Source organism: Mytilus edulis, chromosome 2 (genome assembly GCF_963676685.1).
Source record: "Mytilus edulis chromosome 2, xbMytEdul2.2, whole genome shotgun sequence".
Taxonomy (NCBI): domain Eukaryota; kingdom Metazoa; phylum Mollusca; class Bivalvia; order Mytilida; family Mytilidae; genus Mytilus; species Mytilus edulis.
This window is the reverse complement of record NC_092345.1, coordinates 35,535,395-35,550,792: the sequence shown is the minus strand read 5'-3', so window position 1 is coordinate 35,550,792 and position 15,398 is coordinate 35,535,395. Positions and strand designations below refer to the sequence as shown.

The window sequence follows — 15,398 nt, the reverse complement described above, 5'->3', positions numbered from 1 at the left end:
TACTTGACAGAAGCAGACAATATATGTATACATTTTTGTATCTATATTTTCAGGCATCACTATCAAAGTCTGAAGTTTTAATCCTTAAGAATGTATTTCCAGGAGGGCCATCAACAACAAAGCAAATAAATATTGATATTGATGACAGTATATCTCAATTTACACTTAAATTACACAGCAAAAAGGATGTTCCGCATTTCAACCTTTTAAATTCAAATGGTAAGTCAACATTACTTCATTGATGTCAATATCATCTGTGTTAATCGACAAACTAAGAGGAGTTAAAAATCGAAAACAATCATGAAATAAGTATATATATATATATATATATATATATATGTTATTTCTGTGTCTATATAACACAATAGTTCACTTGTAGGAGTGAATTTGTTATTTTTTCAAAGGGAACATACATTTCAAATATAAAAGCAACAACTAATAGAAATGACGTATCCAAATCTAAAATATCAATCAATACATATCTAACATCCAAACGAATTATTGCAAAGATGTCATACACAGTGTTTATCATAACATGGTAAGTGGTCAGTAAACGAGTTGTATGAAACATCTTTACCCTACTGTACTTTTTGTAATTCTAGGGAATACACAGCCTATTGACAACAAGACAATTCACATGTACAATATTGGTTCAACATATATGAGTATCGTTGTGGATGTAAGTATCTCAACAAAGAATTGTCATATGTTACCACGTGACCAATTATGTGTCGTTGTGTTCTGTAAATAATCTTCTATGAATAATAATGCTAACGCTTTAGGTTATAATTACGTTAATTGCTGTAAAGGTGCATAAGCTTATAGTCCTACGTAAACGTTCGTAGAAAAAAAACTCATACGTATGCCAGGGTAAAGACCGATAAATGAACTGATTATAAATAAAGTTTATTCTCTGTGTGCCAATCATGAGAATTGAAATCCAAAAAGTATTGATAAAGACCATATTCAACTTTTGCAGTCATCTCTCAACTTTGATGACTTATCCGTTCATTGTTTGAAAAACTCAAGATTTTAGCAAAACTTTTTTAACATTGTCATCAAAGCGGGAGGTTTGGCTCGACATAAAACCAGGTTCAACGCACATTTGTTTTGCCTAAATCGTCCTGTACCAAGTTTGGAATATGGCATCTGTTATCAAATAGTTCATTTTATGTATGTTGGCGTTTGCTTTTGTTTCACCTAAGTGCTTCTGTTGTTCCTATGTTTTCCTCTTATAGTTTATGTGTTTCCCTTGGTTTTACTTTGTAACCCGGGTTTCTTTTTCCCTCAATCGATTTATGACTATTGAACACAGGTTTACTACTGTGGCTTTATCTATCCTAGAAGTTAATTGCATTATTCATGTTATTTGTTTTAAAAAATTTCAAAATATTTGCTCTTCCGTGCTCTTGAAATTTCTTCTTAATTTGACCTTTTAACTGTAGTAAACAATTGCTACTGAAGAACCGTTTAAGATGAAACTCGCCTTGCATGTTTTATTTTTCCCAAAGTGTTAAGTTGTAAAATCTTTACATAGAACGCATGGAAGTCATTCATAAAATTGAATTTACACTTTACTTCCTTTTATAAAAGTTCAAAGCACAAACATGAAGGAGGTGTTTACATAAATTTGAATTGAGTTCTTTAACAATTTTAACATATAAAATAGCAATTAAACAATATCCCTATTTGAAGGTGAATCCAGAAAACACTTCAAATGTACAAAATTTATAAAGCGTTATTTTTATTTGCCTGAGTGTGGTTTTGCTTGCTTGCAGGGTGATTGTTATATTACAGAATAATCTAGCCTCGTAGTTCAATCAATTCTTGGTTTGAGTTTTTTTTATTTTTTCAAATATATTTTTACATCAGGTTAACTAGTTTTGCTTCTTATTTAATTGTTCGTTGAAGTTTTGTTACATATACATTTGTTAACTTTTGGTCCAGAATGCAAATTTTGACCATAAATGTATTTTACAATTATGTTCTCTATAGTCATACATTTTTTAATGTTTCTATGTATTTTTACATCTCTGGTATTCAAATGTTAATGCGGGGTTCACACATTGCCGATTATTGCTCCCGTTTGAGATCAGACAGCGATACGACACGAAAAGTGAAAAAGTCGGATTAGTATCCTCAATTATCTGGAATGTCCTATTATTGTCTGAACGCAGTCGTTTTAGTTCGTAACAGATTCCTACTGGTCGGGAAGGGTCCGAATAGTTCGGCAAAGCACCCCGACAGTTAGGTGCGTCCCGTAACATTCGGGGGAAACTCAGCCGGTTTTGTCTAGTCGGATTACAATCGTGCCTATGTCGTGACATATTCTGCTGTATCGGGTCGAATTCCTAACAATGTTGTATGTATTCGGGACGGTTGCCTGTGGAACGGGAATGATCTGGAGAAGTCCCGACAATAACAGAATACAATACGACTGAGACCAGACAAAGCCGTTTGCAATGCGATAGACCGGACCGTGATAGGATTACGTTCCGACAGTACCTGATCATCCCGATTATGCCGATAGTTTTCGAGCGGATAACTTCCGTCAGCGTCGGTTCACTGTCTTGTCACTATCTGATCTCTGTCGGATTACATTCGGTAGAATCGGGACGCAGTCGTGACAGACTCGGTAGAATTTTACCTGGCGAAAGATACAAATCGAATTTCCATCCACGATTCACAGGATCTTGATCAGACTTTTGACAAATTTTAATCGGGAATGGTCCTGTCAAGGACGGCAGTAAAAATCGTGAATGTGTGACCCCAGCTTTAAGAATGTATTATGATGGTCAATTCAGAAAAGCGCTTCGAATATTTAGAAGACATTTGCAACGAATATTTTAAAACACGTGAGATATAATTGGTATAACACGTTTGTGTAACTACAAGTTTGTCCGTGCGCTGCGCCTAAACTGCTAGTCAAGTCTTATAATTCCAAATATATTTTTTTAATGTATTACCAATACTATTTCAACTGATCGGGCGGAGCTTACGTTTTAATTTACATAAGGACAGCCTATTTGAAGATGTGTGTGATAAGGATGATTGCCGTTATAATTATCACTGATTTCTAATCATCTCTCAGTGTCACCAAACGAATTAACAATGACCATAACTAGACACTTCATTGATGAGTTTATCCCAAAACACCTATCAGTAGATGGACTGGTCAATGATGAGCGAACCGTTTTAACTCCGCCCAGTCAAGTGAAATAAATCAAGTAATAAGCATCATTTAATGATCCATTAGGCAGGTATATAACAGTCTATACATTAAACTGTAACTAAATTGGCAATTCCTTCTTAAAAGCTGCTCTCAGATGGTTTTGTCTTTAATGGTGGGCGCTTCACATTTCCTTTTTGTCTTTCAACATATTTAAACATTTTGCGAACTGATACCGATATACATTTTTCATGTTAATGGTAAAATACTATTTATTTTCCACAGCATCCTAAAGTTGGCAGTTGGTCTTTACGTAAGAACGATATGAACGAATGGGATGTAGAGGTTACAGCTCAAAGCACAGTTGATTTTACCGCAAAGCTTATGGCATACGATGCATCAAGTTTTTCCTACTTTCAGATTCATGGAAGACCCATTCCAGGTTAGACTATTTTATGCTTATTCGTTTTCTGATATTACATGCATATGATTGTACTATCAATGTTCGTCCGTTTAAAGTTACAACTAGTAGTATGCTTGCTTCTTTTGTTTGTTCTCAAATTATAAACGGATTTAGAACAATAGTAATTTCGTACACTACTGTTTCGTGTTTCCGATTAATTTCCTGTTAGTTCATGGTCGAATATAGCTTAATAACCTGTTAACTGTCATAGGACTGTATATTGTATTTTGTTTACCATAACTCCAAAAATGTGTCTGTTTATTTCAAAGTAATGGACAAATGCTTGTTAGCGATAAGGTATTTTGTGTTGCTACCATTAAATCAACTTTGATCCTACTACATGTATAATGTTTTGAGCTCTTTGCTGACATCTTCCATTCATTTTCAAAACTAAAACAAAATTATCAGCACGATTCGCATGCAATAATAAAGCGGTTTAACATTACAAATAATCTTAGTTTTTCTTAAAGCATTAATGATTTTATATACTTTGGTTTTCTTTGTTTCTTTCAGATGAAAATGTAACCTTAGCGATTGAAATTAACGACAAAAGCATAGACTTAAATCGTGTTTCGCTATTGAATGTATTTGATGATGAAATATCACATTATTCATTGCAATGGAGAAATAAAAGCAGCTCTCGAGCGTTCTATATGACTACTATTACAATTCCACATGAGGTAATTGCTAAACATTGCCTTTTAGACATAATACACTATTACCAATACCTCTTTTTTCACATGTTTCTTTTCTGAGTTATGCCTTAGGTATAGTTTACTTTTCCTTTATACAAAATGTATTACCTTTGTTATGTCTTACAATAGTCCAGAACATTATGTTTTCAGTCCCAAGTCTTCGTTTGATCGCTAGCGCGCCTGTCCGTAGGCGTTTGGGATTGGTTTAAAACATTTACATGTGTAGCTGTAATCACATCAACTTAAAGTTGATACATAAGTTCATTAACATGTGGAATCCTAATGATTTAAGATATATACCAAATAAGGTTTGTGTCCATATTGCGCTCTTTCTTAAATAAAGAAATGAGGTAGTGTGAATGCAGAGATAGAAAGTGTGCTATGCACACATATTCTTGTTATTGTCAAGATTGCATGAACATAGAAAATGATAATATACTGAAAAATAAATTTCTTTGATCCTCATGCATTTTTTTAATATTCCCAGTAATGAAGGCACATCTATTTCAAGATTATAAAACAAACTTGACCAATAATACATGAATCGTGGCATTTTACATAGTATCAAATCATAATACAAATATGTATGGGATAAAGTAAGATAAACAATAAAGTGACCAAACAAATTTAATATTTATTTCTGAATTTAAAAATAAGGTAAAAAAAGATCAGAAGAAATATAATGTTTTGCTACTTTATTTTCAGTTTTTCAAATTGGCAGTTGTTGGAACAACCAAGTCTACTGGCGCCAATTTTGTACGGATGCATCGGAATGTTATAGAAATAGTTAACATAAAATTAGACCATTTACCTGAAAAAGGTATGAAGAATTGCTAATAGAAATGCAATATATAGATTAACCATTAGATCAGTTAACGAAAATGCTTAAGACTACACAAAAATAGCAAATAATTGATTTAATAACTATTATAAACAAAGCAATTTGAATTCTTTGTTAATTTATGCTACACCTCAAAAATGAAAAAAACATTCATATAAAATGTAGAGCTACTTGAAAGTAATTTCTTACTTTTTCGAATTCATCAGTATTAATTGTATAAATATAGTTCTTGGCAATGAAATGACATTAAAATGAGATGCGCAAGATATCAAACGGATTTTAAACTTATACGTAACGATCAACCGATAACGCCATGACAAAAACAACAGCAGAAAACGAGCGTCACTGATGAGTCTGGCGTATATACAAAATTTAGTCCTGGTATCTATGATGAGTTTATTTTGGATATATGTGTAAACAAAGTCATCATACGTTGTAAAATGAAATTTCATTGTCTATGTATCCGAACGTGAAGTAAAAATCTGAAGCAAGCTTTTTTCATTCTGTCTTTTAACCACATGAATGAAGAACAAATAACAAATCGGCAAACGAGGAACACAGGGATGCCGATTTGTTGTTGTAAAAAATGTCTTCTAAACAATACAAATGATCATTTTTGTTTTATTAAATCGTATAGATCCATTGTACCTTAATGAGGATCTGAATGTAACATTTGTCATAAAAAATGCTGGAAGTCAGGATGAAGATGTTATAGTCACAATAAAAGACGACAAAACATTTGCTGTCGGCACTAAATCTAGAACATTTCATCTGAAAGCATGGACAAACCAAACCAGTTATTTTACAATTCACGGAGGCAAAACAAAAGGAGAAACCACGTAAGTCAGAGTTATGTTTCATATGCATCGCTAAGAACATCATATGTTTTAGTATGTACTTGCGTTCGTCCGTGTGTCCCTCCAGGATTAGGTTAAGATTTGGTTTTAGGTAGTTGAATGTGTAGATTTTACCTTATATACCCATTATTGTTTTGACTCGGTTCATTAAACATGGGAATGTGATTCTGTAAGCTTGGCATAGTGCACTATGAACACTTATGTTTTATAATTTGTCTAATACCTCGAAATCTGTTCAAGTATTCACAATTTACAGCAATATATTCATACAGAGGTACAAGATGCCGTACATTCTACGCAAAACCAGTCCTTGAATAACATGACCAAGTCATTGATTGAAATGTCTAGCCGAGTGTCAACAAGATAACGTTTGTACAGATGACTTAAAGACAGTTCTAAAATTAAGCGAATATCTTCCTCATAGGCGAACACAAATTGTTCAGTAATTCTCTTTTCTTTTAACTGAATTTTTCGTAAAATATATTTGAGCTCAACCTAAAAAGCGTTTGGATTTATATTAATGTTTTATGCTTCATTGAATATTGTTTTTATTTTGTAATAAGTAAAATAAGATTAAACACCCAATCCCAAGGAAAATTAAAAACGGTAATGCCTTTGAAAATAGCAAAAGAAAAAGCTCAATAACACCAAACGAACGAAACATCCGAACTGTCCTATATTAGACTTGCCACATGTATTTCTCTATGTAAAAATGCTGGAACAAACCTGGTGTTTGTATCTAGCTAAACCTCTTATTTGTATGACAATATTTTTTTTATTGAACGGTTTCAAAACATATTTCTAAGGTTTAAATCTTTTGTAAAGTCTGTTCATCTATGTGTTTATCAGTTTAAACGTTTCGTGTTTCTTCTATTTCCATATATGAGACGTACTCTTTAAATAATGGTCTTTTCTAAAACAATTATGTCTGGTTTAATGATCTCCTTCAATTGGATTTCCTTCAAAAGGTCGGTGTTTGTTTAATACTAACATACTTTCGCCAATAATAATAAAATGACCGCCATGATATTAAATTGAGAATCGAAACGAGGATTGTGACAAAGAGACAAAAAACAGCAGCCCCAGCAAACAGCAGAAACAGGTAAAGACCACCAAAGGGCATTTTATCCAACATTCAATCGTATTCAAAGTTGATTTAGTAACAATAGATGAAACATTATAAAACATTGTCCAACAGATGTACGTATTTTCATACATGCATGATGGTAATAAAATAAGATGGTGAACACCCTTGCAATACGAGACATAAAAAATTGCAGTCATAGATTTTATTCCGTTTATTGATAAAATCATTTCAAGTAATAGTAGTTCTTACGTATTTGTATAAAGAAATTGCTAACATAAGATTATGATTTCCTTTCTTTTCAGAACTATAACACTAACTGCTAAACCAGCCGCTTCCACAAGATCTAACAGCAAGTTTCAACAAATCATAACGTCTCTGACAGTCGAAGAAAGGGTCGGTATTACTGATATTTTTTATAAATAAAATAAGTGTACAATAATGTTAATATCAAATACGAGGACCCCATGGAAGTGTTCAAAATTATTCAAAAGTCGTAATTATTGATCAACGGGGAAATAAAAGACATAATCAACAAGAATATCCATGCTTCTTATAGAGCATACACAAAGAAGAGAGACAAGTTTGCATTTTAGAGAGTTGCAACATTTGTACTATCCTGTAACTCTCTTTTCTTTATCGTTGGTTGCAATTTCAAATGAATATTTACTAGATAAGGGTATTTCTTTTTATCTCGTTAGACTCATAGGGGTATGTGTTCATTGTTGATTTCTTGTGGGATTGTATATCCCAACCTGTGCAGTATTATATGGTCCTTGATAGGATAGTGATATCTTTTTAATAATTTCTAAGGCTGAAAAGATTTAAATGTAAGGAGTATAATTTACACGATAAAGAAAGTGCGTATATCAATTTGATCAATTTACAATCATAAAATTTACTCTTTATCTCTGTCTCCGCTAGCAGCTTTTGTCACATATTACCAAATTCAAAAATGAATTCTCCCAATGAGGCATCTATTTAATAACAACTCCATGACCAGTATGATATCAAACCACCGCTTGCGTCTGTATCCTCCGTTGTCGCTGTCCGTGTACAGTTTTTTAAAACAATCTTTCTCTCTGAACCTACTTGGCCCATTGGAACCAAATGACTACAATTCTGCTTAAGTTATCTGGTATACAAACTATATGAAGTGATTCTGCATGCCATTCAACATAGCTATAGCCGCCGTATATCAAGCATATGGATTCATGATAGTTGTCATTTTGTGGATAAGATTCAATTATTAATTTTAATCTTAGTATAATTGATGAGTTTATGTATATCATGTAAACTCTTATACCAAAAAATATGACTTCAACAAAACATTTTAGAATAAACTCATCATAGATTGTATTGTTTCTTTTTACTAAATCAATCAGATGATTCCTGATAGTAGTTATTGACCTACAATAATTTTTTTTACCATTTTCCGTGTTTACCTTTTATAATATTTAGAGAGAAACTGTTAACAGCCAAAAATGAAGTCAAATAGTCGAATTAATCAGTCGGCTCCTTATATGAGTTAATGTCCCTATATGAACATGTGTTAAGTGTCTCATAAGTCAAATTTATGACTGGGCATTGATTGTATTATTGAATACTGTGATTTGTAATAATTGTCAATCAATATGTGACACTATAATAAAATAATTATTTATTATTATTTTATGAAGAATTTTAATACATTTTAGACCTTTTTATAATATTTTGACAATATGAAAAATAATCTGATGTTTTGTAAAGCATAAATGATCAAAGGGTCAAGAGCTACAAATTAAATATACCTTTCTCTCAAATGTAAGACTAAAAGTCGAACAAACTTAATCTTGCGATGGAATTTTGTCGACAATTGACCATGAAAAACAATCTAGCGTTTGGATTTAGCGTTGGAGGTTTCATTTCGTGTTCTGTAAACTGCAGTGGAAGAGTTTAAATTATAAATTGGTTTTCTTTTGTAAAACGTGATTAACGTTGAAAAGATTGTTGGAAAAGAGCGTGTTTTTATCTTGTGATTGCTTTATTTTGTAGAAAGTCGACAAAATTCCACCTGTGTGTAATGTGACGACCACTTCTATTTCCTGCAACGATCCGTGTAAATGTAGTAAAATGAATGCTGTTGTCATAGCTGAGTTATGGGATGAGGGTGAAGGGTTATCAGAAGTAACAGCACCAAACACTCAACCTAATTCGTTGCAAGTGCATGGTTTTTCGAAAGGACTCGTCAAATCCAAAGGAACAGTTTCAGCAACACTAATGTATGTATTTATATAAAATCAATATTCAATGCAAATCATCCCAATAATTTATTTAGATAAATTCTGAGTAAAAGTAAAAACAGATAAGCACTGTATATTATTTTGTCTACGAAAAATGATTAGCCTGTAAGATCAATTTCAATCTTTTTAGCCTTGAGTGTATAACATGTATAATACAAAGAAAGATTACTTTAGTACCACATAACATAAAAAAACAATTCAAACAGAGACATCATTACAGTCAACTTCCAAAGCGACATTAAGGTATAATTCGCTATTAAAAAAAAGAATTTCCTTTCAAACAGTACGAGTACCAGTTTTACTGCCTTGAAACTAAAAAGCCTCTTTGTTGAGTAAATCGATAGCTAATACATTATTTGTCAAGCGTCTGATATTTATATTATTTGATACGCGTATTGAATTTTGGTATTCTTTGTCTTTTGTTTTCAATTCTCGATGTGAAAAAGGTTGATTTCTTGAAAATACCAGTTGGTTTTTAACAAAACTCATATACTATTATTCCGTCCTCCTCAATGATTTAGTTCTGATTTTTAATGTTACTTGGTAATTTAAAAACGTTTGCCCTAATTGTTTCTGCAATATTCTTAGATATAACACTTTGGTATCCTCTGTTGTACACACTATATTTGAAGTTTGTTTTAATATTAATGTTTCATATATACTTCAATTGTGTTGCAATGTTTGAACACATAGCAGTGTATTTATATATTTACATACATTTGAATATTTGTAGCATTGACTGCTGCCGAAAAAATGTGACCATTGATGTTAAGGATCTGAAAAATCTTACAAGCTCATGTGACATAACAATAGATCCAACATATGATGCAACTAATCCTTGTACAACTACAACAACCACCACAACCACAACACCTGCATCAACAACGCCAGCATTAACATCAACAGTGTCTACATCAACATCAACAGTCACAAAGGCAAGCTTTGAAAATAAGTTAAAGATCAAGGGGAACTTAGACATGTATTTACTATTGATAAGAAATTATACAGGTTCAACGGGTCAACAAAAAATGGAATTAAATTCATTTTTTTATGAAAATAAACGTAGATGCATTTCAAATAACCTTTGATAGAAACAAACAATACCTAAACGTCAGTTGTTACAATATAGAATAAACCAGCATATTCAAGGAACAAATAATTTTGATTAAAATCAGTGTTACTGCCTGAATTTAAAACAAAGACTTTCTTTCAAAACGAGTAATATTGGTTGACATAATATTTATTTTATGTTTTCCTTATTTTGTAGAAAGTTGACATCATTCCACCAGTGTGTAATATGACGACCACTTCTATTTCTTGCAACGATCCGTGTAAATGTAGCAACATGAACGCTGTTGTCATAGCTGAGTTATGGGATGAGGGTGACGGGTTATCAGAAATAACAGCACCAAATACTCCACCTAATTCGCTGCAAGTGCATGGTTTTTCAAAAGGACTCGTCAAATCCAAAGGAACAGTTTCAGCAACACTAATGTAAATATGTGTTTACATAAAGTTAAAACAATAGTCAAAGCAAAAACTTTTCAATAATTGCATTGCATAAATTAAGATCAGGCTATTTAAATACTGTGTTATATGCATTGTATGTTATTTTCATACGAAATATCATATTAAAAAATAGCTTTATATGTATAAAAAAGAAAACTATAGTCACATAAACAAGCATGCCTCAATTATGCATGTTCAATTTTTGCATAAAGAATGAAACACATAGCAGTGTATTTCTATATATATTTGCATATTTGTAGCATTGACTGCTGTCGAAAAAATGTGACCATTGATGTGAAAGATTTGAAAAATCTTACGAGCTCATGTGACATAACAATAGATCCAACATATGACGCAACTAATCCTTGTACAACTACAACAACCACCACCACAACCACAACACCTGCATCAACACATGTCTCTACATCAACAGTTTCTACATCAATATCAACAGTCACCAAGGCAAGATTTAAACATATGCCAAATCATCAGTCGAATCCTCAAAACAATAGTATCCTTTCATAACAATTTTTGCTCATTCATGCGAAAAATCATTGTTATTATGGAGAAAGTGTACGATGCAAAAAGGATCTGCAAATTCAGGTCACCAAATAATGAAATCGACAGTCAACTCTTTAAATGGATTATCGCCCTTTGCTTATGATTTTTAGCCATGTTTTGCTATAATCTTGAAAATTGTTCTAGATAGGACAGCATACCACAATTTGATCAACCAAAACTAACCAAGTCAACATCTTAAAAAAGTAAAAAGTCCTTCTCTCTCAATAATTTTTTCTTACTAATTGTTATAGCGTTTTTAGTTGAAATTGTAAAAGATACAGAAAAAACTGTTAACGAGAAACATTATCATCACTACTATCAATGACCGAAATCGTCAGTCGACTCCTTATGAGTATTTTCGCTGTTCAGTTCCAATTTTTACACAAATATATCTGTTTGTGTTTTGAATGACAATATTTTCGAATATTGACTCCTTTTTGAGTAATGTCCCTAAACTGATTTTTTATACATTCTTTAATTCAGTAATGAAGATAGTTGATATTCGAATACAACATTTTAAAGAACATTTTACCCTCAACAAAAACTATAAAAACCCTATTTCGCGTATCAAAAATAAACTAACAGAACTAGCCAAGGAATTTGTTTTTGTCCCGGCTGATAAAGCTGCGAATAATATCATTATTGTTTGACGTAAATTTTATATAGAGGTTCTGCAAAAGGAAATCACGAATTCACCAACATTCCAACTGACTTCATTTTCAGAAAACGACATCTGTAACAAACATAAACTTTTAGCTACTTCTTTACAAGCAGAACCAAACACAATGAAAGTCCCAAGTATGTACTGGCTTCCGAAGCTGCACAAAAAACCTTACAAATATAGATTTATTTCATCTTCCAGCCATTGTTCAACTACTAAATTGTCTGTTTTACTTACTAGTACACTTGGTACAATAAAAAACCTGATAATAAATTGTTCAAATAAGGCCTTTGAAAATAGTGGAATTAATTACTTTTGGAGTGTCAAAAACTCGTTGGAAGTACTTGATAAATTGCATGCATATATTGGTGATTTTGAATCTGTTCAAAGTTTTGATTTTTCTACCCTATATACCACTTTGCCTCATATTCTTATTAAGAAAAAATTCACATCCCTAATTAACTGGGCATTTAAAAAGTCGGAATGCGAGTACATATGTTCAAACTCTTTTAGATCATTTTTTAGTAGCAATAAACAAAAGAACTATGTCAATTGGACATGCTTTGATACTATTTATGCACTTGAATTTTTACTTGATAACATTTTTGTTCGCTTTGGAGATTCCGTATATCGTCAAGTTATTGGAATTCCAATGGGGACTAACTGTGCACCACTTATTGCGGACCTGTTTTTGTATTGTTATGAGTTACAATTTATGACTAAAATTAGCAAAGACCCATCAAAACAACATTTGATACAAAAATTTAACAATACTTTTAGATATTTGGATGATATATTGGCTCTAAATAATGACGACTTCAGTATGTATACTAAAGAAATTTATCCTGTAGAACTTACTTTAAATAAAGCTAATGATAACAATGACCACTGCCCTTTCCTCGATCTTGATATCTATATCATAAACGGGAAGCTTAATACAAAAATTTATGATAAAAGAGATGATTTTTCATTTCCTATTGTTAATTATCCATTTTTAGATGGTGACGTTCCCTTGTCACCATCTTATGGTGTTTATATATCTCAACTTGTACGATTCGCTCGTGTATGTAACAATGTATTAGATTTTAGCGAGAGAAATTTATGTATTACTGAAAAATTATTACACCAGGGTTTTCGATATCACAAACTGGTCAAAACATTTACTAAATTTTATCACCGGTATAAGGAAATAATTCGTAAATATAACTCAACATGCAGACATCTTATACGTTCAGGTATTTCACATCCAAAATTTTATGGAAATATTCTTTATAAAGCACAAAAATGTCAGTATTCTCCTCAGAAACTAACAAAACCTTTAAATAGACTTATTAAAAGGGGATATAGTTACGATACTGTTGTCAGGTCATTAAAGATTGCATATTTTGGCTTTAACATTGATTCACTGATAGGGTCTTTGCATCGGAACTAAACACATTTATTTCTAAAAAAACAGTTGTTGGCATGACACGGGTTATGTTCTTCTCATATATTTTATGATAGTATGATACTAAACCCCTAACGGGAGGGATTGTACCTGATATTCATATGATGAAGACATAATCTTTCAATCAGTTTAATTGAGGTCTGGAGCTGGCATGTCAGTTAACTGCTAGTAGTCTGTTGTTATTTATGTATTATTGTCATTTTATTTATTTTCTTTTGTTACATCTTTTGATATCAGACTCGGACTTCTCTTGAACTGAATTTTAATGTGCGTATTGTTATTCTTTTACTTTTCTACATTGGCTAGAGGTATAGGGGGAGGGTTGAGATCTCATAAACATGTTTAACCCCGCCGCAATTTTGCGCCTGTCCCAAGTCAGGAGCCTCTGGCCTTTGTTAGTCTTGTATGATTTTAAATTTTAGTTTCTTGTGTATAATTCGGAGTTTAGTATGACGTCCATTATCACTGTACTATTATGCATATTTTAGGGGCCAGCTGAAGGACACCTACGGGTGCGGGAATTCTCGCTACATTGAAGACCCATTGGTTGCCTTCGGCTGTTGTTTGCTCTATGGTCGGGTGGTTGTCGCTTTGACATATTCACCATTTCCTTTCTCAATTTTATTTTAATATTTTTTTAACAATTTTTTGGAAACTAAAAAATGAAAGAGATAAACTGAATCTTTGAAAATCAAAAATATCATGGGCGCTCAAAGTTATTTTTCGGTTGAATATTTATTCTGAAAAAACAATTGTGTTTTTGACTATGAGATGAAGGAGGATACACAGACTTTCTACTTCCTGACTTTCAATTCTTTAAAAGACAGTGAAAAAGCTGAATTTATAAATGAAGGTATTATTGAAAAACGTGATTTTCGATGAAGGATTCGTGATTAGCACTGACCTTGTATGCTTTTCTTCAATACTACAATATCTATTTTATGTTTGCCTTATTTTGTAGAAGATTGACACAATCCCGCCTGTTTGTAACGTAACGACCACTTCTATTTCTTGCAATGATCCGTGTAAATGTAGTAAAATGAATGCTTTTGTAATAGCTGAGTTATGGGATGAAGGAGACGGGTTATCAGAAATAACAGCATCAAATATTCCACCTAATTCGCTGCAAGTGCATGGTTTTTCAAAAGGACTCGTCAAATCCAAAGGAACAGTTTCAGCAACACTAATGTAAATATGTGTTTACATAAAGTTAAAACAATAGTCAAAGCAAAAACTTTTCAATAAATTGCATTGCATAAATTAAGACCAGGCTATTTAAATACTGTGTTATATGCATTGTATGTTATTTTCATACGAAATATCATATTAAAAAATAGCATTATATGCATAAAAAAAAACTATAGTCACTTACATAAACAAACATGCCTCAATTATGCATGTTCAATTTTTGTATAAAGAATGAAACACATAGCAGTGTATTTCTATATATATTTGCATATTTGTAGCATTGACTGCTGTCGAAAAAATGTGACCATTGATGTGAAAGATTTGAAAAATCTTACGAGCTCATGTGACATAACAATAGATCCAACATATGACGCAACTAATCCTTGTACAACTACAACAACCACCACCACAACCACAACACCTGCATCAACACCTGTTTCTACATCAACAGTTTCTACATCAACATCAACAGTCACCAAGGCAAGATTTAAACATATGCCAAATCATCAGTCGAATTTTCAAAAAGTAGTATCCTTTCATAACAATTTTTGCTCATTCATGCGAAAAATCATTGTTATTATGGAGAAAGTGTACGATGCAAAAAGGATCTGCAAATTCAGGTCACCAAATAATGAAATCGA

The 15,398-nt window shown here is 32.1% G+C and overlaps 1 protein-coding gene across 1 annotated transcript in view; it reads left to right on the top strand.

Annotated features, from left to right (window-relative positions):
* Positions 1-11,425, top strand: part of LOC139510832 (uncharacterized) — a 28,039-nt gene extending 16,614 nt beyond the window's left edge. The window contains exons 17-27 of the mRNA XM_071297368.1: positions 54-219; positions 603-679; positions 3,455-3,611; positions 4,146-4,312; positions 5,033-5,147; positions 5,806-6,007; positions 7,415-7,505; positions 9,144-9,370; positions 10,125-10,326; positions 10,659-10,885; positions 11,161-11,425. Of these exons, the coding sequence (XP_071153469.1) occupies positions 54-219; positions 603-679; positions 3,455-3,611; positions 4,146-4,312; positions 5,033-5,147; positions 5,806-6,007; positions 7,415-7,505; positions 9,144-9,370; positions 10,125-10,326; positions 10,659-10,885; positions 11,161-11,425 (1,896 nt within the window). The remainder of the gene's footprint in view (positions 1-53; positions 220-602; positions 680-3,454; positions 3,612-4,145; positions 4,313-5,032; positions 5,148-5,805; positions 6,008-7,414; positions 7,506-9,143; positions 9,371-10,124; positions 10,327-10,658; positions 10,886-11,160) is intronic.
* The last annotated feature ends 3,973 nt before the right edge of the window (positions 11,426-15,398 follow it).